Source organism: Cololabis saira, chromosome 6, assembly GCF_033807715.1.
Source record: "Cololabis saira isolate AMF1-May2022 chromosome 6, fColSai1.1, whole genome shotgun sequence".
Lineage (NCBI taxonomy): Eukaryota > Metazoa > Chordata > Actinopteri > Beloniformes > Belonidae > Cololabis > Cololabis saira.
The window spans coordinates 26,489,656-26,515,081 of NC_084592.1; the positions used below are offsets into that span (position 1 = coordinate 26,489,656).

The following is a 25,426-nucleotide window of genomic DNA, read 5'->3' on the forward strand; positions in this document are numbered from 1 at the left end:
TGGTGATGATGTACTCAAAATTGTAAATACCTCCCTACAGTCTGGAATCTTTCCCTCGGGTCTCAAACATGCTATTATAACACCATTGATAAAAAAGAACCTTGATCCATTCACTGTTGAGAACTACAGGCCCATTTCAAACCTCTCATTCCTGGTGAAAATTCTGGAGAAGATTGTCTACCAGCAATTACACAGGTATCTGTCATATAATAGCCTGTTTGATGTTTACCAGTCTGGTTTTAGAAAAAATCACAGTACAGAAACTGCCCTCGTCAGAGTTATCAATGATCTGAAGATTAACACAGACAACCACAAAGTCTCTATTCTGTTACTGCTCGATCTTAGTGCAGCTTTTGATACTGTGGACCATGTCATTCTAGTTCAGCGCCTTGAACAGTGTTTGGGCCTCAGAGGCTCAGTTCTTAACTGGTTTTCTTCATATCTAAGTGGTAGATCTTTCTCTGTTTCGGTTGGCAGCTATGAATCTGATAATGTCAGCATTCAATATGGAGTCCCACAAGGGTCAATTCTAGGTCCCCTACTTTTCAATTTGTATATGTTACCACTTGGGTCCATCATTCGGCATCATAATATTCAATATCATTCTTATGCTCCCCCCACCCCCCCCAAAAAAAAATTAAAAAAAAATCACTGGGTTTGTATGTGTATATTTATGTATGTGTACGCATATGTATGCGTATATATATGTATATATATTAAATATAGTAATAATGCACATATATATACTTTTGGTTTCTACCGTCATGGTATCAATCATTAATATGTGTGCAGACAAGGTAAAAAAAAAAAAAAAAAAAAAAAAAATATCATTCTTATGCTGATGACACACAACCATATGTATCTGTTACTGCCGATCATTTGAGCCCAGTCAATGACCTCATTCAATGCATTACAGATATCAAGTATTGGATGGCAACAGACTTTTTACAGCTAAATGAAGAAAAAACCGAGATTCTTTTAATTGGTCCAAGTGCTCTGAGGCAACATATTCTCCCTCTATTAACTCCTCTGTCAGTAAAACCTTGTGAGTTTGTCAAAAACTTGGGTCTTATTTTAGATGCTGATCTTAACTTCCAGAAACACATAGCCAATGTCTCCAGGACTGCCTTCTATCACCTCAGAAATATATCTAAAGTAAGGTGCTTTCTGTCACAATCAGACTCTGGAAAACTGGTTCATGCCTTTATCTCCAGTAGATTACCGGTAGATTATTGCAATGCACTTTTTGCAGGACTAACAAAGCAAGTGTTATATAAACTCCAGCTTATTCAAAATGCTGCAGCCAGAATTCTAACAAAAACCAGGAGGTATCAACACATCACTCCTGTTTTGTCCTCTCTTCACTGGCTCCCTGTTAAACAAGTAGATTTTAAAGTACTTGTCTTTGTCTTTAAATCTATGAATGGCTTAGCTCCCTCCTACATGGTTGACATGCTGACTGAATACATACCAGACAGATCCCTTAGATCAGGGGTTCTTAACCTTTCTGACCTTGGGGCCCAATTTTTTCAGTACAGAGTGGCCCGGGGCCCATTAAATATAAACACTGTATAGCAGGGGTATTCAACTTTAAGAGGTCCATTTAGAGAAAATTTACTCAAGCGAAGGTCCAGAACATCATAAAATATATATATATATATATATATATATATATATATATATATAAAATTCAGTTTTGTGTATATATATATATATATGTGTGTGTGTGTGTGTGTGTGTGTGTGTGTGTGTGTGTGTGTGTGTGTGTGTGTGTGTGTGTGTGTGTGTGTGTATATTCAAGTAGCCTCATAGTTGTATCAACATCTGCATCTGACTGTTATATTAAAAAAAGTACATATTTGCCAATTAACATGTTTAACTTGAATTAAACATATTTTTTTCTCTTAAAAATAAAGTAGGTTTTATTTTATTTTTCAAATGCTATCTTATTTTATTTCTCTACCAGCAGTTTGAATTTCCCCTTTTCTTTGTTAATTGTCTCAACACATTTTTATACTAAATTAATATAAACACATCTTAACAATTTATGGTTCAGGTTCAGGTTCTCATATGCATGTGGAGGTGCTCATTGATGAGCCTGAAACGATATTTAGTTTTAATTATGTTCACTGTGGAGAAAGCTGCTTCACAGCTGTATCTGGACCCAAACATGGGTGTTTTAAGATGCTCAGCTTATTTTCTGTGACTTCAGTTCAGACTTGAGTGGATATGTTTGATGAAAAACTTTGTTTTGTTTCAGTGGCGTTTCACTTTCGCACTTTGAACGCCACGGTCTCTGAACGTATGAGACAGTGGTTTTGTCCCAGTGGGAAGACTGAACAGGATGAATTTGTCCATTCCGGGTTGCATATTTAAAAATACAGCGAGGACAAAACTTAGTTTGATTTTACTTTAAGTTATTTACATTAATAAGTTGTCAGGACTCAGTGTGTCGGGTTCATCCGAGCCTGATCAGCTGGACGGGCACAGCCCGCACCGCAGCTCTCTGGTCGCGCTGCAGCAGTTACTTTCCGATGCTTTTTCGAAAGCCCGAACAGTCCAGTCCGGCAGACACGACAGCCCACGCATCTACATCTACCATCCTTCAGCAGTAACGACGGAGCCCACCGCCCGAGCGGCAGTCTCAGCCGACCTCCCCGGCCGCGGGGACGCGCCGGGATAAATTATCACGCCGCGCTCGCTCGCTCTGGGCAAGACCCAATTAATCGATCCCTAATCCTGGCGGATCTAAACCTACTCTGTGCAAAAAGAAGGATTTTCTCTGTAAAGACACACCATTTCTCTTACTATTACACGTACAGCTAGCTGAGTGTCTTCTTCTCCTCATTTGGGAGTTGCTATGCAGTCCCGCGGCCCTCGCGGCCCACACGTACAAAACTGATTTTTTTTTTTGGCGGCCCACTAGATGGCGCTCGCGGCCCAAGTGTGGGCCGCGGCCCTATGGTTAAGAATCACTGCCTTAGATCATCAAATAAGAGTCTCCTCATCATACCTAGAATCCACACTAGATCTGCTCATGGTGCTTTCAGTCACTACCACACTCTCTGGAATTCCTTGCCACGGGAACTAAGGTCTGCTCCAACAGCCCTCTTTCAAAAGCAGACTTAAAACTTACCTTTTTGCACAGGTGTTTGAATAAACTCATGGTTGGCTGGGTGATTGCACATTTGTTAAAATGGAATTATGGTTGTTATTATTGTTTTTTTCTCTTGTCATAAACGTTATCTATTTCTGTTATTGTAAACTTGTAATTTTGTTTGTTTGTTTGTTTGTTTATGTATTTTTGAGAAATTGAGTCCATGCTCATAATGTGAAATGTGCTTTATAAGAAAAAAAAAGAAAAAAAAAAGTTTAAAGGTATTGTGACATCATTTTTAACATGCTTTTAACACTATTAAAAGTCTTGGCCAACATCCCTCAAATGTGTCTAAAAGAGTGTAACAAGAAAAACTTCACTCTAGTACTCCATTCCTGGCTTTTTATTACAGTGTTTTTTTGCGCCGTGAAAAACGGGTCCTTTTTCCCCTTTCCTGTCAATCATTGCTCCGCTCCTCCTCCAAACCTCCTCCAACCAACCGCTACACACCTCTGCCGTCTTCACACACACGCGCGCACACCGACCACAAACACCGACACACAGCCCAGACAGGGCGACTACAGCCCGGGGATGAAGTCCAACCGGGACCAGAGGACCGGGACCGCAGCTCCCCGCGAGCAATACGCTCACAGCGACGTCGGAGAGTTATGCCGCGTTCCATTTGTCCTCGGAAGTCGGAATTTCCCAGTTCCCAGTCGGTATTTTCAACTGGAACGCCCCTCGAAGTGGGATCTCCTACTGGTAAAGTGGGAGAATCTTCACCACCCCCGAGTTCCCAGTTCCCAGTTCCGATTTCCGAGGTAAATGGAACGCGGCATTAAGCAGCACGGCGAAGCAGACAGTCCACAGCAAACAATCATAAAAATAAAGGCATGCAAGCAGCAGTGTCTCCTTATCTTAAGTCCAGTCAGTGGCCGCGGGTCTTCTTAGCAGTTCTCCTCCGGTGATTAGAACAGAAGAGGCTCTAAACTGCTCCGTGTTAAGCCTGATTTATGGTTCCGCGTTAAATCGACGCAGATCCTACGCCGTAGGGTTCAGCGTACGGTGCGCGTCGCCGCGTAACCCTACGCCGTAGGCTCTGCGTCGGTGTAACGCGGAACCATAAATCAGCCTTTATGGTGCGCTGGAGAGGAGAGGAGGCAGGGAGCTGGGTGGAGGGGGCGGTGATTTAGCGGGCCCTGACGTCACGGCCCGCCACCAAACCAGGTGCGCCGTTTTTGCACAGTTATGCGGAAAATCCCAGAAAGCACACAATACACTGAATGTTAAAAGTTTGTTGTTTTTTGGGTGTAATTGATGTCAAGACACCCAACAAAACACAAAAAATCAAGAAAAATTTGTTTTTCATGTCACAATACCTTTAAGGTGGTATTGCATAATTTCACTGTTCTCGCTTGCTAATTCAGGAAAAAGGCTGAAGTGCTCTCAATGTGTTTTGATCTCTCTTGATGTTACATCCAAGATGATAATCACCAGGGTATTTTTTTATATAGTCAGTGAGGGTAACTGCAAGTGCCATTGTTTTCTTATATAGTTTTTTGTATTTTTATGATCTATGTCATACATATATGACTATATTACTATGATATTTGGTATCAACTCAGTGAAGTTTATCTTCTATCTTCTATTTCTTTGTTGTTTTTTTGTGACTACAGTATGGAGGAGACGGTGCGAACGTTACTGCAGAACCAGAACTCGCTGGAAGGGCCCAAAGTGGACCCACTGGACTTAATGAAAGCTTACAAGGTACCTCAGTCTGAATTGTTAATATTTTTCACTGACTAGTCTCATCTAAGTCTTACCCTATCCTTTTTTTGTGCTGTTGTTTGATTATGTTGTCAATCATCTGGGGCCTCATGTACAAAGAGTGCGTACGCACAAAAACATGGCGTACGCCCTTTTCCACGCAAACGTTCAGATGTATCAAGAGTGAAATGACCGTGGAAATGTGCGGTGCCCGACGCCAACTTCATGGCTGGCGTACGCACGTTTCCACAGCTATTGGTCCGTTGGCGACACTTAGTGGTGATGCTGGGAAACTGTTAATAATGTGAAAACAATTAGCCCTCAGAGTGATGTGCACATCAGAGACACACTGATGAACAATTAACACATTCAACTGTCTGCAATTACACGAGTGGATATAAAAACATGTGCAAAGTGGTGCAGAAATACCGTTAACAACAATGGCAGCTTTGGCAGTGTTAGAAGATATCGCAAATGGCGCAGTAAGAAGAGAAAGAATATTTAGCCAGTTTTCCTAATGTAATCGGAGCTATCGACTGCACACACATTGCTATAAAAGCACCATCACTGGATGAATATGTGTACGTTAACAGGAAGCATTTTCATTCCATTAATGTACAGATTATATGATTAATTTATGTTATTTGTGAAGTTATTTCTTGGAAAAAGAGCAGATCAGATAAGATTCTTCTTCTTTCTGCTTGCTTTTCATTCACGAGTTAAGAACATTTGTATTTGTATTGAATTATTTTATTTTTTTGAATGAAATAAAGAATATTAAAAAAATATATATATATATGTCACAGGTGTCAAACTGAATCCCAGACGGACCGGTGTCCTGCATGTTAGATGTTTCACTGCTTTAACACACCTGATTCTAATTAATGATCGTCACCAGCTTGTCATCAAAGTCTGGATAGTTCTGTTGATGACACAGCTCCTTGTATCATGGTGCAATTAAACAGGGAAACCGGCCCTCGAGCGACTATTTAAATACATTTGCATATTTAAATGGGGGCGTGGACAGGGAGGAGTCTGGTACTCCTACATGTGCGCTCAATTCCACGTTGATTGGGATGTACAAAGGAAATGTGCTTGGATTCATGCCTACGCACAGTTTCCTACATCTGGATTTTTTTGTGCGTAGGACGTCTTCTGGATTTAAGCGTACGCCATGTTTCAGTAGGAAATCCACGCAAGTCTTTGTACATGAGGCCCCTGGAGTCCAGAAACGACCCTGTGGGGTGCCTGAGCTGATTTGTCTTGTTAAGTTGAGTAATGACACTTAATTGAAAAAAAGAACCAACACTCATTTGCTTCAGTTTTGAAGCCCAATTTGATAGTATTAAAAGCTGAGCTTAAATCAACAGATACAATTAATTCATTTGCTTTGGGGTCTTTCAAATGTTGAACAGCCGGTTTGACATTATGGTTCAGAAAAACAAATTAACTCATTTACTTCAAGGCTGCAAAGTGAAATTGAGTTGTAATAAGTGATCAATTAATTCATTGATTATCTGAAATGATTTCAACACAAGCACAAACGGCGGCGCTGAGGTTTTGTTTTTGTTCGGTGGAAGGATGAAGGTTTACTCCCGTTCCAACTGGAGCCCGGTAGAGCACACAATTCAGTTACAACTTGTTTGTGACTTCAAGGCATGCATATGTGATCTGCATTTCAGGATAAACTCCTGGAGGAAATGTGGAAGCAGCAGGGAAGCCTGGAGGGCCCCATAGCCTCAGCAGAAGAGACGCCTCCTTCACCCGAGGCTGGCGGTGGATCGGAGGAAAATTCAGAAGACAACAATCCCCTGCTCGAGCGTCTGAGAGCGCTGGAGGCAAGATGTTTATCCTGGTCCACATCTCACCTTTTACACAAACCTTCTTCTTCTTCCATGTCCAAAGTGTTATCATCAGTGGACTTTTGATGTGCAGTTGCTTCCTCATTTAGGGGGTATCAAAGGATAAAAACACTATTTTTCTTTTCTTTCTATCACCTTTTTGGTATATACTTATACTTAGGGAGGGCAGGATGTTTTTTTGTGTAGTAAATCTGGATCATGTGGTCCTAAAATAAAGGGTTGATGGCAAGATTATTTTTAACTATTAGATGAATCCACAAATACAGAATAATAATGCAGCTTTCACACATGTCAGTTACTGCTAGCATGAGAGCAAAATCTTCAGTTGTTTGAATTTAAAAAAGAGAAATACCAGTAAAATCTGCATCATCCATCTTTGAGTATTACAGAAAATTAGATCCCATTATGTTTAAAAGCTGCCTGAGGGGGTGGAATTTGCAGAGGGCAGCAGGGTTATTCATATCCAGGATGTGATCATTAAAAAACTGACAGAGAGTATTTAACATTTGAAACTGCCGTTCCAGTGATTAGCAATCGGACTTCAAATGTAATTGGACTTACTGTACCATTTGTTCAGAGGGTGTCCTGCTGAATTGCACGTCTCCTTTTTGGCCAAACCAAGACATCAATGAGATACCGTGGATCTTATACCAATGTATAAGATCCACGTTGGCTTGCTGAGCAAAAATGACGCATGTTCATAAGAAAAGCTTGAAGAATTGTGCAATTACAACATGATTCTAAATTATTTCACTTTTTAAATATGGGTGCACAAAATAAATGAGTCAATGTAGATCCTCAATATGAGGATATCGTTCATTAAACCCTTCTGACTACTTAAGAAGTTGTTTGCAAAGGACTAATAAATCCATTCATCTATGTAATAACAGTTTATGAGTCTGCATCTGGAAATGCTGCAGGATCTTTGCTCTTTCATTCACTGAATGTAGATCAAGCTCTTACTTTTGCCTTGGGACCTCTAACCTATACTCAGCACAGATGTTCCTTTTCACTATTCTAGCCACTTGGTTATGTCAGATTTACGCTGCACCTGCCTTCATCTTACACCCTGCTGTGTGCACGACTGTCCTGAGTGCATCTGGCACAGCCTGCACCTCTGCTCTTGTCCTGTGCTGTAGACCCTGGCTTCTCTTAGTTCTTCCTGCTGACAGGACTTCTAAATACCAGCAAACACGTGCGCCGCAATATTAAGGCTGATTCAAAAATGTGTAAATAGTGTGGGAAATTTAAAATAAAATAAAAAACACAAGCTGAAGGTTTTAATTAAAGTGACCAAACTGCAAATTCACTTGGGGATTGTTCAAATTTAGCGATTATATGGAGCAGACTGTGCGTGAAGAAATTGCCCAGTGCTGCATTCTGCATCTTGCATTAGTTCAAGTAATTACCAGCAGAGATGACTGGCCATATTTCAACAATATGTAACTTGCTGGCATAGAACTATGGTCAAGTAGTTCAGAATGTCATAACCCAACTCACGTGATTGATGATCCTGTCAGGTGAATTGAACTGAAATGAGTGCAGCCCGGCGGTGCAGTGGTTGACAAATGCCAGCCAGGATCTGAACTGTCCTTTTAGCCATGAGGTAGCGGTGTGTGGAGAGCTGAAAATGCCAGCTCTATGGAGTTTGAATGCACGGGGAGAAAATAAGAGTCAAAGTGGTGTTATTTCCCCAACTGTGCCAACTTTTTCTGGCATAGTTTGACACCTTCCCCATTTCTTGCCCTTTTGCTTTGAAAAAAAAAAGAATTCTTCTGAGCTTTCTGTGCTTCTTGGCCGAGTACACATTGGTGACTCCTATAAACCTCTTCTCCAAATAGTAATTTTCAGTGGAGTTTTACGGTTAATCTAAAAGCACAGATTCAAGCCTACAGCGGCTTTACAATTCTTTCTGCAAATTGGCTTTTTGAAAAAATGCAATTTTTTAGCTTAGAAGGTCCTCCAATAGGCACAGAGGTTACGACACTGTCATATTTTCACTCTTGTTCTGTCTCATCATTTCCTCAGAGATCAGAAAATAAATGTACAGCGTAAAGGGTATAAGACTGATTTTCCTGTCACTAAAGTTGCAAATTTTATTAAAAAGTTTAGGGTCCAAGGGACGTGGTCACGAGAGGAAAATTGATGGTGGATTGATGAGACGAATAATACCATACTTCCAAAGAAATTCAAGGTGAACTCCAAAGTCAAGGCACATCAGTGTCTAAGCAAAAATAGTGTGGTGTCTGGAGAGAAGACCGTAGCTACTGGGAAAAGTGGAGGAGGCTTGGTTATGTACTGGAGAGGCTTTCCTGCATCTGGTGTCTTGAATTTCTGAAGACTTTCAAGGCATTCTGCAGTGAAATGTGCTGCCCAGTGTCAGAAAGATTGGTCTCCGTTGCAGGTCATGGGGCCTCCTCCATCACAATAATGACCCAAAACAGACCTTCAAAACACCCAGAATGACAGAAAACAACACTCTGAACTATTCTAAAGGATCCTTCGATGAGCTTTGTTTTAAATCCTACTGAATAGAAGAAACCCTTTAAACCTGAGACAGTTTGCTAATGAGGACAGCTACAAAATACCTGTCTACAGGTGCAGACGTGTTGTTCAGTGTTGCAGAAATCACTGGATTCCAATGATTGACTCAAAAGGTTGCGGAACAAAATGAAGTTGAAGGAACCGACTAATTTGTCAAGCCTATAGTTTCATTAGTTTGATTTTTTTTAAATGACCTGTTGAACCACAATTCAAAAACAATGTGTGATTGTATTTAGTCAGTGTTTGTTAAATTATTGTTTATTATTATTTTGTCAGTTTCAGGTTATTTCAGTGGGTTTTCCAACCTTTAACAAAGGTGTCCACGTGTGGATAATTCATATTTATGAATTTATAAAGATGCTTATATTAAATGTAGCTGTAAAAACACTTAATATGGGATTTTAAGCCGAAGAATCCAAAAAATATTTAATAACATGAAGTCTGCTGTCAACCATGCCAATTCATCAATCTTATAAAGTTGATGTAGGGCTCCATGTGTGGACATATATTACTTGTAAATAAAAGAAAAGCATCAGAAGTTAATTGAAGGTGATTTTAAGTTCGTTTTTTATTTTATTTTTTATAAACCCTCTCTAGCCAGGTCAGGTGGCCTCTCCTTTAAAGCAGCACAATGTAACTTTTCCACCTTAATATAATATTTCCAGAGTCATTGTGATGGTACATCAACTTCCAACAGGTTTAATGACACCTCTGTCATGGTCAGAGGGGTCTGTATCGCCTTCACTGGCACTATGTAACTATATAACTTTGAGGTGGATGGTAGGAACCCTTCCACACTACTGGTAAAGCACTACCACTTTTGTCCAAAGGAGCCGCCAAACTCAACAAAAGCTGAAAGTTACATTGTGCTGCTTTAATGCTTACTGGATTAATTATTTTGGTGAAAAGTCAGCTCTCGAGATTTGAGAATAGTTTCCGTGCGCTTTCCGACAAAACCTTTTTCAGTAATTAAATTATAGCTGCTGAACCTGAAGCGAGGCCCTCAGGGAGAGGGGATGTAAGTGCTAAACCGTCTGCATTTATGAGGTATTCTCCTAGTTTCAAGCTTTTACAGGACAAAACACTCACTGACAACCCACTCATGCAACATTCTCTATAGCCTATACAGATTATATTATTTACTCCCTCTCTGAAAGAAGGAGTTTAGATGCAGGAAATTTAAACCTTCACCCATTAAGGAGCAACTTTACAGAGAGAACCCAGTTTTCTCAAATTCCTGGAAGGAGGACGTTTTTGAGTATCTACGTATGGTAGTCATGTAGTGATCCATTTGTATGACCTTCTGTTCCCCTATACGTAATTTTAAAAATCCATCTGATTCTTTTATTGATCAGAATGCACAATATTTTTTTGCTGGAAATAAAATAAATAAGTGTTAATTATATTTTGATGGTGACATGACGGTACAAATAATGGATGCAGTTTTTTGTCTGTGTGATTTGTTTCTGCAGGCGGAGAACTCTGCTCTGTCGATGGAAAACGATAACCAGAGGAAGCAGTATGAGCGCTGTCTGGATGAGGTGAGCTCTTTTATCGCACAAGTGGTTCACATTTATTCTACCTCCACACTTGTGCTGAAAAGTCGGCCTCATATTTGCACAATAGCACGATGATGCCGTCAGCAGCTGGCTGTGGCTCAGGTGGAAGACTTGGTTGTCCCCTCATTAGCGGTTCGATCCTGATCCTCTGCCCGTGCGCTGAAGTGTCGCTGGGAAAGGCACTGAACCTTGTGACATCATGTCTGTCTGTTTGGACCCCAGCATCCATCTATCAGTGTAGTTAACCAAACTGTAACAAAGCACCAAACAAACCCAGTAAAATACCTGTCAGCTGTTGTCACACGAAGAATTGTGTGGACTTTTATACACATATTAGACAAAATGATTTCCAGTAATTAGACATATTCCTAATATATCAGATACTGATGAAGTTGCTGCAGAATAGGAATGGGCGATATTTTACCGTTCACGATAAACCGTCAAAAAAATTCCTCACGATAAGAATTTGTCATCTCGCGGTAAAACGATAAATTCTTGTTGATGACGTTTTTGTGTAAAGCCAGGAGGAAAGAAGGAAGGAAGGGGAAAAAGAAGGAAGGAAGGAAGGAAGGAAGGAAGGAAGGAAGGAAGGAAGGAAGGAAGGAAGGAAGGAAGGAAGGAAGGAAGGAAGGAAGGAAGGAAGGAAGGAAGGAAGGAAGGAAAGGGGAGAAGGAAGGGAGAAAAGAGGAAAGGAAGGAGAGAGCAGGAGGAAAGAAGGAAGGAAGGGGAAAAAGAAGGAAGGAAGGAAGGAAGGAAGGAAGGAAAGGGGAGAAGGAAGGGAGAAAAGAGGAAAGGAAGGAGAGAGCAGGAGGAAAGAAGGAAGGAAGGGGAAAAAAGAAGGAAGGAAGGAAGGAAGGAAGGAAGGAAGGAAGGAAGGAAGGAAGGAAGGAAGGAAGGAAGGAAGGAAGGAAGGAAGGAAGGAAGGAAGGAAGGAAGGAAGGAAGGAAGGAAGGAAGGAAGGAAGAAAGAAAGGAAGGAAAGGGGAGAAGGAAGGGAGAAAAGAGGAAGGGAAGAAGGAAGGAGAGAGCAGGAGGAAAGAAGGAAGGAAGGAAGGAAGGAAGGAAGGAAGGAAGGAAGGAAGGAAGGAAGGAAGGAAATGAGCCTGAAAGAAAGAAAGAAAGAAAGAAAGAAAGAAAGAAAGAAAGAAAGAAAGATAAATTCCCATTGATGACGTTTAGTATCATTTAGTATTCTTTTAAAGCAGTGATTTAGGGGCTCAAAAGACTGAATGTGGTGATAGATTTATAGTTAAAAAGGTGGAGTTGAATTGGTATTTTTTTTTATCGTCATTTTTATCGTTATCGGGATAAATGCCAGAAATTATCGTGATACATTTTTTAGTCCATACCGCCCATTCCTACTGCAGAACCTTCCCAGCTGAGTCTCAGAGGTCGTGAACTCTGAAGGATGGCAGATGAGGCCAGTGATTCAGCTTTTGCAATACCAGTACTGCATGTCCTGTATTTGGGCACACTTAGGCTATTAGCTGGAGTGTTGTTAAAGTCTGCAGAGGGAGACCGAGAGAGTGGGACAGACAGCACTGCTGCTGGCAATTTAAGAAAATACGAGCAGGAGAGTCGATCAGGAGAGCAGATTCCCTGCAGTTGCTGCCTAACTACATCCGCTCTTTCTTCTTTTCCCCATGACAACACTTTTCACATCTGTGTGTTGTTCTTCCATCTCTCTCCAGCTGGCAACACTGAGACACTTTATTTTCTAAGCAGCCGTTGTTAATGGATTTGTTGCCGTGGAGAGGGCAGCCTGTAAAATGTATACACATTTTTGTTTCAGAGTTTCAGCTGAGGGAGTCATTTCTCTTGCATATGATTACTACTATTGTTACTATTATTCATTTTATATTTCGGGGGGAGAGCATTTATGAGGTTTCCTAGCGTGGAATGAATGATCTGAGGCGAGACATTTTCAATATATAGGTGACAGATGTGGAAAAATGGTTATTATTGTTATGTCATAATGGAAGGCAGTATTGGTTTCCACTTCTAGACTGACTTTGGGTTCCATCTGTCAGCAAATCTGAACTTTTCTTCTACTTGTAACGGCACTGAAACCTGTGCTGAAAGCAGGATTAAAAGGTCAGTCCTGTAATTACATCAAAGCAAGAACAGAGTATACTATCCATGGAAAAGGCGAAGAATTCCCTTAAAAATATCTATTTTTTCCATCTCACACTGAATAATGTGAAACCTGCAGTTACTGCTTTGATTTCACTCAAGTCGAACTCTGTGATGCAACATGCTGTCAGTTTGTGCACGTACTGTCTTACATGCATCTAAGTTCTCACTGATACTGTGTGTGTTGAGTCATTTACACGTAGTTTCACAGTATCTCAAAGTGCCATGACTTGTTCGTCATACTCCAAAAACATTTTTCATATATCACTTTTCTTGTCTTTTATGTGTTTCTTCTAGGTGGCTAACCAGGTGGTGCAGGCTCTCCTCACACAAAAGGTTTGTCCTTTCTCTAAAGCATCATTGGCTCAGTCAGCTATTATCACCTGTTAGTGCAAAGAAAAATTAATAAAGTTTGACCTTTTATTAAACAGACACAGAACAAATTCAATTATTCTCTTATTTACTGAGCAACTCTGTGTTATCCAGAAATATAACCTGAAACAGTATAATGCCAGTTGCAAGCCACATATCAACTTTGTGCAGGAACACCACCAAGTTCTCTGGACATGAGCTCATGGAGCGCATGAAGATGGATATTTAGATGGTGTCGTCTGCATTCAGATGAGTCTAGTCCAGCTTGATTTTTAGAAAAATGGACTATATGTGTCAAAGATGAGAGAGACCGTCCAGGCAATAGTATTATCGGTAAAGGGTGCAAAAGCCAGCATCAATGACATCAATGACCTGGTTGACTATGAAGAAACCTGGGATGTAGTGGCATATATATTGGAATAATGGAGATAAACTGAAATTAATGATATTAAAAATATTTCAGTGATATCCTAGGTGGTGCAAGAAAAAAAAAAGCACAAAGTACATAAGAACTAGACTCGACGAAGAAGTATTTGAAGATAAAACATCCTCCTGTTATCAGCAACAGAACCCTTGTGATAACGTTTTGTTACATTTCAGCTGAAGTTTGTAGCGCAGTTATGTGTATCTAACACGACAACAGCACTGCATCTGGGGGTTGATAAATTAGCATGTGGTGCACCTGAAACGACCTTTCGGCCGCGGCTTTATGTCTAGTTTTCATTTTTCTTTCTAGGACTTGAAAGAGGAATGTGTGAAGCTGCGGACCCGCGTGTTTGACTTGGAGCAACAAAACCGCATACTGAGCGTGTTGTTTCAACAGCGTGTCAAAATGTCCACGGCTCCTGTCTCCCAGGTAGGAACACGGTCCAACGGAGGCTAACAAACACTGACAGTCTGAGTCTGCTTCAAGGCTGTTTGAATTTTTCATGAGCCGTGCTCCACTTCTAACTGTTCACCACTTCCAAAAGGGCCACATAGATAAAGAAATCCACCTAAGACTTGGTTGTTTTACACTGCAGGGAAGTTTCTCAAGTTGGGAGATAATACCACACTGGTTAAATACGCAGTAAGACGTCAAACAAGCATCTCCATTTCCTGCCCCCCTTCCACTTTAATGCTGATTTTGTCAGTACTGGGCCTGATGAAGAACTCTATTGCAGCTCTAGCTGGACACAGGTGATGCAGTAACACGACAGAGCTGAGCTTGTTTCTCTAATTGGAACGCTCTGAACCGTAGAGAGGATAATTGGATAAAACTCTCAGCCTTCGTGGGGTGTTGTTAACCATCATGACAATCGAGTCTTCCGCTGGTAATCCCCGTCACTAATGACAACGCCTCCCCCCCTACAGGGTGTTCGTTGTAATTAATGTAGATTTGAATATTTTACCTACTTTATTTAGATAGTGAAAATTCACAGAACTTGTCAGCATGTGAGCCAGAGTCAGGGTTACAGCTCCCAAGGAGAAAAATAAAGGACTCCCCCTTCAGTGGGGGTGTTGTTGTTTAACAGGAGCCCAACTACCGGTATCAGAGTGTTTCAGTTGTATATAAGAAACATTGTATTAATCAAGTATTGAGTCACATTTGAAGTACGTTTTTGTCAGTATATTTTTTTTAAGAAACAACAAATGGCCCATTTCCATAACATGAATCTTAATTCTCCTTCATCTTTTTGTTCTCTTCATTGGTGGTTAGAAAACATTTAAAATAGAGCACTGCCAGATGAACTGGACAGTAATTCTGGTAGAATCAGTAGATCCTACTCAGTCCTACGCTGTAATGGAGACATGACGGCTGAAGGCCAAGGAGGAGGTCGGCCCCGTTACAACCTCTGTTTTACCCCGGAGCCCTACTAGTGGAAATGCACCTATGTTTAAAGAAGCTTAAAAAAAAAAGAAAAAAGCTTTGGAGGATCATGAATCAAATATCATCTGTGGAAGTTCCTGTCGTGTATGAAAGGAAACCCTGTGTAGTGAAAAGGGATTTAAAGTATATATGTATAAACAATTAACTATTTATGTAACAGCTTTTTTAACTTCCATCTTATCAGTTAAGTCTATGAATCAACATTTTAACAAAGATTTATATTACAACACACCATAAACATATTAACTTAGTGTCTAAAAAAATCCTTTGTTATTTAAAAAAAACAAAAGGAATTTCAGAAAAACTCACATCTGCATGCGTTTACACTTTACTGCTGTACAAGAGGGACTTTTGCAAAAATACATAACCGTACCTTTAAAGTTCAGCTGAATTTTACATTCAATCTTAACTCTCTTCCAATAATCACCATTATTTCTTTGGCACTCACAACATTGACACTTGGCTTTCTGTTTCTTTTTTTTTTAGAATCTGAAAGAATACACTCATTTTTTTCACCTTCATATTAAAGTCAGTGCAAGCATATGAGATGAATTCCCATGAATGAAATTCTCATCTAAAGCATTTGCAGTTTCCCAGGAAAAAGAGCTACTTCACTCACCGGCCACTTTATCAGGCACGCCTGGTATACCTAATAAAGTTGTGAGTGTGTTAAATGATACTAGTAGATGTCAGGCAAACATTCTTATCTATACAAGTCATATAATGCAGCACCCAGTAAATATGACATTCCTTTGACCTTTTAGCTTTGAGACGAGACCATAAAATGAGTAAGTATTTTCACGGTCTCAGAGCACACATACTCTTCATATGCAGCTCTGAGTTATACCTCCTCTACTTTATTTATTTATTTACAAAGGGTTTGAATGTATAAATCCTCAAAATGTCTTGTTAAAGTATCTTACAGAGTGAAGAAAACCTGCAAAAACTGTGACTTTTTTCTTTCTGGTAGAACGGCCTCATATAGTGAATGGCGTTGCTTTGAAATTAAAAGGAGTACATTTTACCCTGGTATTAAGTTAGATTTGCAGCCACTCATACTCACCATTAGTTTTAATGTTCAATTTCTACATATTCAAGTTATGGACTCATTTCAAATCCTAATGAAATGACCCTCCCCTCTTCTGCAGCAGTCATAATCACAGCGCAATCACATAATCACAGTTGGCAGGACGGTTTTAGCTTGCTTTCTAAAGGTGTTTCTAGATCCCACCATGTTTCCTCTGCTCTCGTAAACATACTTTAACTGCATTCAGGAGACGTTAAATGTATTGAATTAAATGAGTGTGGGGATCATTTTACCACCTTCATGGTAAATATGCTGGAGGGTCTGACAGTACCTAGGCCAGGTTACTAGTCCTACATTCACACTCTGAAATCCTGTCTGAACAACTCAACTGACAAGAAATCTGATATTTTTTACATCAGACCTGGGTCACTTACATACGACGGAGTATTAGGGCCAAACAAAAAAACAAAAAAAGGAAATTACGAAAATAAAGTCATAATGTAATGAGAATAAAGTTGTAAAATTATGAGAATAAAGTCATAATATTACGAGAATAAAGTCGTAATATTACGAGAATAAAGTTGTAATCTATTATAAATATATAAATATAACTTCACAAGATGCTCAATATTCTTCATTTTAACACAGGGAGAAGACTGCTCTTCCTGTTAGAGTTCTCATAAATTACCAGTTTATTTTCATAATATTATGACTTTATTCTCATAAATTACCACTTTATTCATTACGACTTTATTCTCGTAATGTCACAACTTTATTCTCAGAATTTTACGACTTTATTCTCGAAATTTTACGACTTTATTCTCATAATATTACGACTTTATTCTCGTAATGTTACGACTTTATTCTCGTAATTTTACGACTTTATTCTCGTAATATTACGACTTTATTCTATTACGACTTTATTCTCACAACATTACGACTTTATTCTCGTAATTTTACGACTTTATTCTCATTATATTATGACTTTATTCTCGTAATTTCCAATTTTTTTTTGTCTTAGTTTGGCCCTAATACTCCGTCGTACTTACATATGTGGGCCCAAATTGGATATGAATCTGATGTTTCCCAATGCAAGTTCAGTCTGAACTGTGAGGTCTCATCTCATCTGTCACTGTTATGCGATTAATGCCACTGTTTTGCGCCGCTGGGAGTTTTTGGGACGAAATCTGCTTCAATGAAGCCGGTCACGTCCCAGTCCACAACTCCACGACTCCACTTCTGATCCTCCATCCCCACACGCCTCTGTGAAGATGTTGAAGCCATAGCTCCACACATGGCCAATGTTAAACATTTTGCTATCCTTTACTTCAGGTTTCTTCTTTTTATAATTACTTTATGAGTTTGTCCACTTCCACTGCACAAAAACTTGAAAAGGAAGTCGAACTGGCTCACCGCTACTTATCTGCTTTCACTTTTTTAATCTTTTTTTTTTGCATCTTTGTCTACGTGTACACCTGGCATACTGACATCACTTCGTCTTACTGCACATACAGGTCACTTCAAAACAGAAGCCTGTTCACCACAAAGTCTGAAATTAGACACATTTAAAACACTAAAGGTGAACAACCAAAAAAAAAAAATCAGAAATGATCATTAAGACCTGCAGTGTGAAGCTAAGTGTGCTGGAAGTTTATCAGAGCAGGAGATACAGCCTATCGTTTCCTTAAAGGTCTAACTTAGTCTGCTGGAAGAGAAACTCTGTCTGGAAAAGAGCTGCATCCCTGCAGAGATGTTAAGATGCCTCAACTTGAGAGAAGTTTTGTTCCTGCAGAGAGTCTCAGTTCTCAGCATCTGACCAAATAAGGTCTGTTTATTCTTTAGCACTTTCTGTTGTAGGAATTTTGAGTTACATGTGTATATCTTTGGTGAGAGGATATTTATACCCTGTTTTCCGTTGCTTAATAGCCGCTCTCAAAGGCTGCACTATGACTCTTTCTACTCTTCTGCAATTAATACTCTGATGTAAGTGTTGCATCAGAGTATTAATTGGCGAATTGAAAAAAACCCAAAAGTATCTGATTCTCAACTGAAGTCAGTTTTGCTGAAAAGTTTTTTGTGGGCCAGATGCCGAGCTTTAATTGAGAACATAACAGAGTTTGATAATCATCTCACGCCTTAAGCTTGAATATAAACTGCGGATATTATGTTTGTCTGTTGGAGATCCATAAATACAGGTTTTGATGGGAAGCCTTGCACTTAAATTATTAATTTCTGTTTGGGTTATTGTTGTTGTTGCCATCATCCTGCGAAAAAATAACAGGTGCAAGCACCTGCTGTGACCTCCTACTGATGAACCGATTATCATATTCATGTGTAGAAATGCACGACTTGGATGCAGCAGGAAAGAGGCATTCATATCTGTTAAACAACATGGGAAAAACATCTGTGGCTTCTGCAGACACAGCATTACATTTAAAACTCATCAAAGATGGTGAATTATTGTGTTCAAATTAGAAAATCTTGAGTGTTTCTGATCAGAGATCATCTTTGTTGAAATGTAGTTGTTTTGTTGAAGTATAAAGCAGCCCGTATTTAATGGTGAAAGGGAAAGCATTTCCACACACTACATGTCATTCTTGTCCTTATTATTGATGAGAGCAGTGAGGTATGATGGGAAGCAGGAGATGTGTGAAGAGTGATTGAAGGTTTTGATAATGGGAGACATAACACTCCGCCTGTGTATCAATTAGCTAAAGCAATAACCAGATAACACACAGAGAATTATGTATGAATTATTGAACTGGAAAATGTGTTTTTTTGACTGTGAGCTTTGCTTGTTAGGCTTCCTCTTCACGATGACATCACACCTGTTTCTTAGCAAGGCTGACTGACTCTGAGAGAGGTTGCAGCCGAGCGGCTCACAAAGCGCACGCAACAGATAACACGAGAGAGCTCAACAATGAGTATCTCTCTTCTGTATACCCGTGATTTCTTTGATAAATTAGATCTACCTGAGGCCCCATGAATAAAAGAAACCCTCTCTGCTTGAGGTCCCGTTTTTCTGTGTGCTCATTGTGGTGATCAAATACCTTGGGCCAACCAATCAGAAAGAATTAATTGACAATATGTGATGCTTTATTAAATATAGAGTCTTAATTTCCAGAATCTGAACAGGTTATTAAAGAATTATGTTTTTTATTGGTTTCAGGGCTTTCAAACCATATAAACAAGAGCAAAAGTAGAAACAGCTGTAAAAGATGAAGAATAAGCAGTACCAACGAGTTGTTTAATTCTAAATTGATAAAAAGTGCATCAAATAGACAAGAATGTATGTAATGCTTTAGTGAGCTTCAGTGGCTTTAGTAAGAGGCGTCTAATTTTGGCTAGTGTGCAACATATAATAAACATGAGAAGTTCTAGTTTGGCACAGCTGTTGTTAGAGTCAGTGCAGAGCTGGTTCTACTTTAGAAATGTGCTTTTCCATAAACATTATCCGTCTCATCCAATGCTGAACCTCCCTTTGGTGAAAGACTGAGGATCATAAAGGATCTCACAAATAACAGGGTTTTCCTTCAAAAGTAGCGTCCTTAATAGTCCCAGTCTGTCTTCCTTAAAGTTTATGTAGTTTGTTTGTAAATGAGCAGCATTTCTAAATGATCAGTATTTATGGACGTTGTTTGGCACTAGCTCTGAACTATCACTGGAGCCATTTAGGTGGAAAAGTTTTGTTAGGCGTCAGCAAGCAAACAATAGATGAAAACGGTGTGAGCCCATCTGTTATGTCCCTCCACTTTCTGTCTGCCATAATTTGAAACGCAGATTCATAAGGCACCACAAAAGGGACTTTTTGCTGGAGTGCTGCTGTTGGTGGTTTGGTATAACATGCAAATAACTATCTCGGGCATATTTAAGTGCTCCTTGACTGGCATTCATCTCACAAAATCTGCTGGTGGCAGCTGCACTTTCAACTCCTTAAATCGAGTATCACCTCATATCTTTCACATTGTTGTTGCAGTTCAGCAGCTGAATGATCCTCCTGAGTGCTGCCACTGTGAGGGTGTTTATACAGCAGCAGGTGACTCATTCTGCAGAAAAACCTGCAGTGACGGATGCATTGAACGTCTGATTTCGACCTATTTCAAGTTCATAAAAGGCCATGTGCTTCTTTTTTTTTTTAATATATGTAAACTGCCCATCAATGCATCTGGGTTTTTCAGCGTCAGTTAAGCCAATTTCTATCATTTTTAACTTCACCAGCTTTTCCTTTTGAGGGGATAATCTATTTGACCGAGAAGTCCCAATTACAACAACCATAAAAAAAATCTTGATTTTATTTCCATGTCATATACTTCCATCCTTCCATCTTTCAAATTCAGAAAAACAGACAAATAAAAAAAAGAGAGACTTGGAAACCCTGGTTCTTTTGGCATGGAATGATCTATTTGAGTGTGGTCCAATACCAAACAATCATTTGCAACTGCAAAATGTCTTCTCATGTCCAGATTTTCAGTTTGAAATAGTTGAGTAAACGGTCTTAAATTGAGATATACTGTACTTGCTGTCCGTAAGGACATCTATGCCCTGCGAGTTAAACATCTTATTAAAGACCACGATGAGAAGGTAGTTGGTACATTTGACAAAGAATTAGGTGAGATATGGTGAACATTTAAGACTGTTTTAAAAAGGTTCATGGAGAAAGATGGCATGTGGAACAGCTGAATAAATAGAACCTTGCTTTGAGTGGCTCCTGGGGATTGTGGGGACTTATTTTGTGACATTGTGAAATTTGGAGTGAACATTAGACTTCATGTAAGCTGAAGAGTATTGCCCTTCTGTATGAATAGTCTTGATCAGTAGCCAGGTTCAGCAACAGTGGCTTTAAATGGTCAGCACAAAGAACATGCCATGATTTTACACATTTTAGTATGAAACATGCATAAAAAGGGAAAGAAGAAACGCAAAAGAATACAGGTGGTAATGTCATACACAAGTCCTACTGAAGACCCTTCAATAACCTTTTACCACAAAGCTTTTTCTTTATTTCTTCTTTTTCTTTTTTTAATTTTAGCTTTTCCTTACGGTCAATAATAGCGGCCAATATTTCCATTTCCTTTTTGGTATTGCTAAAGCACTTCACAATTTAATTTCAAATTCAGTAAAAAAATATGAAATAAATTTACTAGGTGTTTGGTCAATAAAGCTGTTCACATATATTGAAAAACCTGTGACTGAGCCAAACTTTCACACTGATTAGCCCGGTGTTAATCAACTTCAATATTACAGTTTATTTTTTAAATCAGTCCCATGCATACCGCTCTGCTGGAGAAAAAAAACCCTGTTAGAGAACCAGGTGTGTTTTTAAAGTATTAATCTCCAACTGAAAACAGTTTCCACTTAATGCTCAGTTTAATCCTCTGAGTAACATCTGCCCAGAGCTGCAGAGCCCTGTCCGCTTCAGGAATGGCTCAGAAGGAAAGAAAATGTTATTGTTCATAACCATTTCCATAAGTGAAATTTTAAACTACTTAGGTTGACAAATAAAAATAATAATGATAATTATTATTATTATTTTTATCTTTAAATGATTCACAATCTCTGTATCCTCCAGACTGAAGAGAAGAAAATATGTCTGGCTTGCTTTCAGCACACACCCCTAAAGGTATGGAGGTGCATTAGGGCACAGATGACTTGCACATCTGTGAGAACATAGATAATCCTGAACTATATGTTGTGATTCACCACTATCACTATGCAGATGACATCTTATCCAGGGAGCACCTGTGTCAGTAACACAGTGCAAAACTACATTCTGCTTATGCTACAATGGCACTCATCCAGGTACTAAGCAGATGTGTTAACAGTCGAGACCCATCACTTTCTGACAGTATTTGAGACAGTAAAAAATGAAAATAAAAACTATAGTGGCAACTCATCTGTTGGTTGTGGAAATCCTACAATGTACCTCAAGCAACAATCAGAAAATTGATATTTTCTGATGTCTCACTTTTAAATGCAACAAACCTTGCAGCCAGGATTTGAACCAGGAACCTTTGGGCTGGAAGGCCACCAGGCTGCCCCAGTGCCCTCTGATTACCATCGTACTTAATGACCAAACTGTCCCTTTGTTATTTTTGTTTACAACATACGAGCTTGCAAAAGTTAACATATTTAGACCTATGCTTCATATGCACGCTTACATTTTTAATACAAAATAATATTTTTAAGATACTGATCAGCATATGGGCAAAGTCAATGATTTAAAATAAACACAGGCATTTTTACTTTTTCTAATGAGAGTGAGAAATAAAATTGATTTGGTAGATTTGAAAAAAGATGCCTAAAGTTTTTGCAGAAAGCCCTTAGGTCTAAAAAGCTTTAATTTCTCTCTCTCTCTCTGTTTTTTTTTCAACCTTTGAGATAAATGGATTTTATACAGGCAATGAGATTTAAGCATACAAAAGCGGTCTATCTATTTTATTCACCTTCAACAAACTTTTTTTTAAAGAATTTGGACTTGATTTCGGCGCTGTTGCAATCAAACAACTAAATCCTTGGTCTAATTAAATCGTTGTGTGAGAAAGTTATAAAGTACAAAGACTGAAAAGACATCTAAACACATAGTGTATGATTAAAGAAAAAAAAGGAGGTCCCCATAATTGTCATATTTGCCCTTGAGTTGAGGCATACAGCCGCAGTGGCTGAAGGTTTTGGTAAAGTGTATCACTATTGTCATATCCCAGATATTCCTCAGTGTGCCGACTGTAATTAGTTCTAAGATTAATCTCCACCAGCACGGTCTAATGTGGTCTTCTCCCACACCGCTCCCAAAATAAAGGCTAGCAAAGATAATCAAATAATAGGTGAAGATCAATGAATGGACCAAATCACTGTAGTCCCCAGTTCCCTTATGCAATTATTTCCTATTCACATTAATTATTGCTAACAGATGACTCTAATGACTTTGAGGAGAAACTGGCCATGACAGCTTTGCGAATGATCAATGCTGTTTTAAATGAGGTCACAACACTTGACACCTTTTGGTCCGTCTGACTGGAAAGTGCATTGATTGAAATATATAGTGAATATAGTGCCAGCGGACTACGGGAGATACCTGGCTGTCTGTTGTGTTGAGGTACTCTTAGACTCTTACAATGAAAAGAATAACATTTTACTCCAGTTAAACATAGGCTTTATAGCAGTGTGAAACAGATGGGGCCTTGTACGGAAAGAAGCTGCACTTAAAATTAAAATGAACATATAAAAGATGAATACAATTAAATAAAATACAAAGAGAAAGGTCATAGTTATGGTGTAGAGAAGGTGAAACCCAATTTAAACACGTGAAATAACCAATGGAATGCTAGCATGGCTGAGCATGGTGCTGGGAGATGGAGATGGAAAAGAGAAGCTTTTATGCCAAACAGGAGGACTAAATTCAAAACTTCAAAGTTAAATCTATAAGAAACTAAAGGCTGAGTTTCATATATAGACAAAGGCTTTTGTAAAATAGTTCAAGAAGTTATTAAAGCTTTGTCCGCTTGCCTATTAGGCGCAGTGCATGTATACCGGGTTGACCTCCATATCTGTGTTGCCTGAACCTGCGTTTTATTCTATCACTCAGCTGTTCTTTTTAACACCCCGGTCTCAGTGAAGTTATTGAGACTGCCATGAAAGGTATTGATTTCTGTGCTGGGACACAATTATCCCTTCCTTTCTCTTTGTTTCATTGGAAATCAAAAAGGCTATATATGGTCCTTCACACTGCATCGAGTTATCTGTCCAAAAAGGACAGTTCATTTATTTATTTTTTATTTTTCAGTTTTAGAATAAACAGCCATGGTGGGTTTGTCGTGGTGTTAAACTTATACCCACCTGCCAGGACATAACTATTAAAAAAACTTTATATGCTTACCTCTGTTTTGAAATAAATGTATGTACAGTATAGCTCTTTGTCTTTAGGTGAAATAACCAACATTATGTTTTAGACATAAAAACTATTGTTAATATTTGGAAAAGCTAAAGGTTTGCTTTAAAACATCTACATCATGTAATCATATATATCATATAAATGTCCACATCTGTAAATCATGTGGAATAGAAAAAAGAAAAAGCTCTCACAGAATCACAGTACATTTAAAGTTTTGTGTTGCAGGGTTTGTGTTTGCAGTGTCACAAATAATGTATTATTCATTCCCACCAATACAATAACTTACTGTCGGTACTTTAATCTAAAATTAAACATTTGAAGTTGTAATTTAGTTTCGCTTCAGGGCAACAAGGCTATAAATTATTTTTTTTTTAGACTTTACTTAGAAGTTTTTGGCTCTTCTACAAATACTTCTGACAACTTCTAGAATAGAATTAAACAGAAACTATTGATTTTCGTTTAGTTTGGTTCTGACTCCCCTGAACTGCAGTAAGTGAAGTGATGAGTGGTGTAGCTCCGTGACGAGTCACATGATTCACCCCATGGCTGCTGCTTGGCCACTGGGATAAAACATGCTGCATAACTAACAGGCTTAATTCATTTAGGCTCATTTTGTAGATTCTGACCAACACAGAAACATCATCATCTTTCGCATCACACACAAGAGCCTCCAAGTTTCCTTAATTGCCTTTAGGTTGGGCTGCGTTTAAAACCAGTGATGAAACATAGAAAAAGCGACTTGACATTCTGGGTTTATGGTTCACAATACAAATGTAATGTCAAGAAGAGGTAGACAATCAAACGTCAAGTTGACAGGAGTGAATATAACCCATGGTTAGAATATTATTTTTGTACTGATAAATTAAAAATGTTATTATTTTTGAACACGTCTCTTATTGCCGAAGCTGAATCGATGATGGTCTTCATTTCTTAATCATGTCATTTATTTTGCCGTTATTTTGTATAATTAGACAATCATATGTTTTCACTGCAGCATCCATCTCTTCATTGCTTGTGTCATTCCCACTGATTGATTGCTTAATTTATTCTTTTCCAGGAGGTCCAAAGAAATGGAAAAGCAGGAATTCCTGCAGGAAGATGGCCCAGCCTACTGAGTCTAACGTGCCCACGCAGTAGTGGTAGTGGCAGTGGTAGTGAGCTTTCACTTTCCAGCGCTTGCAGTGAATACTCCAGTGGCTCCCATACTTGGGCAGAGGGACGAGGTTTTTCCAAGCAGGTGGGTATCACAGTTCTTCTGTTGGTCTTTAAAAAATGATTGATTATGCATATAAATCCCCCTTCAGTAAT

At 39.0% G+C, this 25,426-nt stretch overlaps 1 protein-coding gene across 10 annotated transcripts in view; it reads left to right on the forward strand.

The window, feature by feature from the left end:
• LOC133446071 (nck-associated protein 5-like) overlaps positions 1-25,426 on the forward strand; it is a 78,771-nt gene that overhangs the window by 30,334 nt on the left and 23,011 nt on the right. For all 10 annotated transcript variants that reach the window (XR_009782798.1, XM_061723822.1, XM_061723820.1 and 7 more), the window contains 6 exons: positions 4,774-4,864; positions 6,547-6,702; positions 10,743-10,811; positions 13,259-13,297; positions 14,070-14,189; positions 25,176-25,355. Coding sequence is in view for 9 of the 10 variants with exons in the window: in XM_061723822.1 (XP_061579806.1) it covers positions 4,774-4,864; positions 6,547-6,702; positions 10,743-10,811; positions 13,259-13,297; positions 14,070-14,189; positions 25,176-25,355 (655 nt within the window). In the remaining variant the exon portion in view is untranslated. The remainder of the gene's footprint in view (positions 1-4,773; positions 4,865-6,546; positions 6,703-10,742; positions 10,812-13,258; positions 13,298-14,069; positions 14,190-25,175; positions 25,356-25,426) is intronic.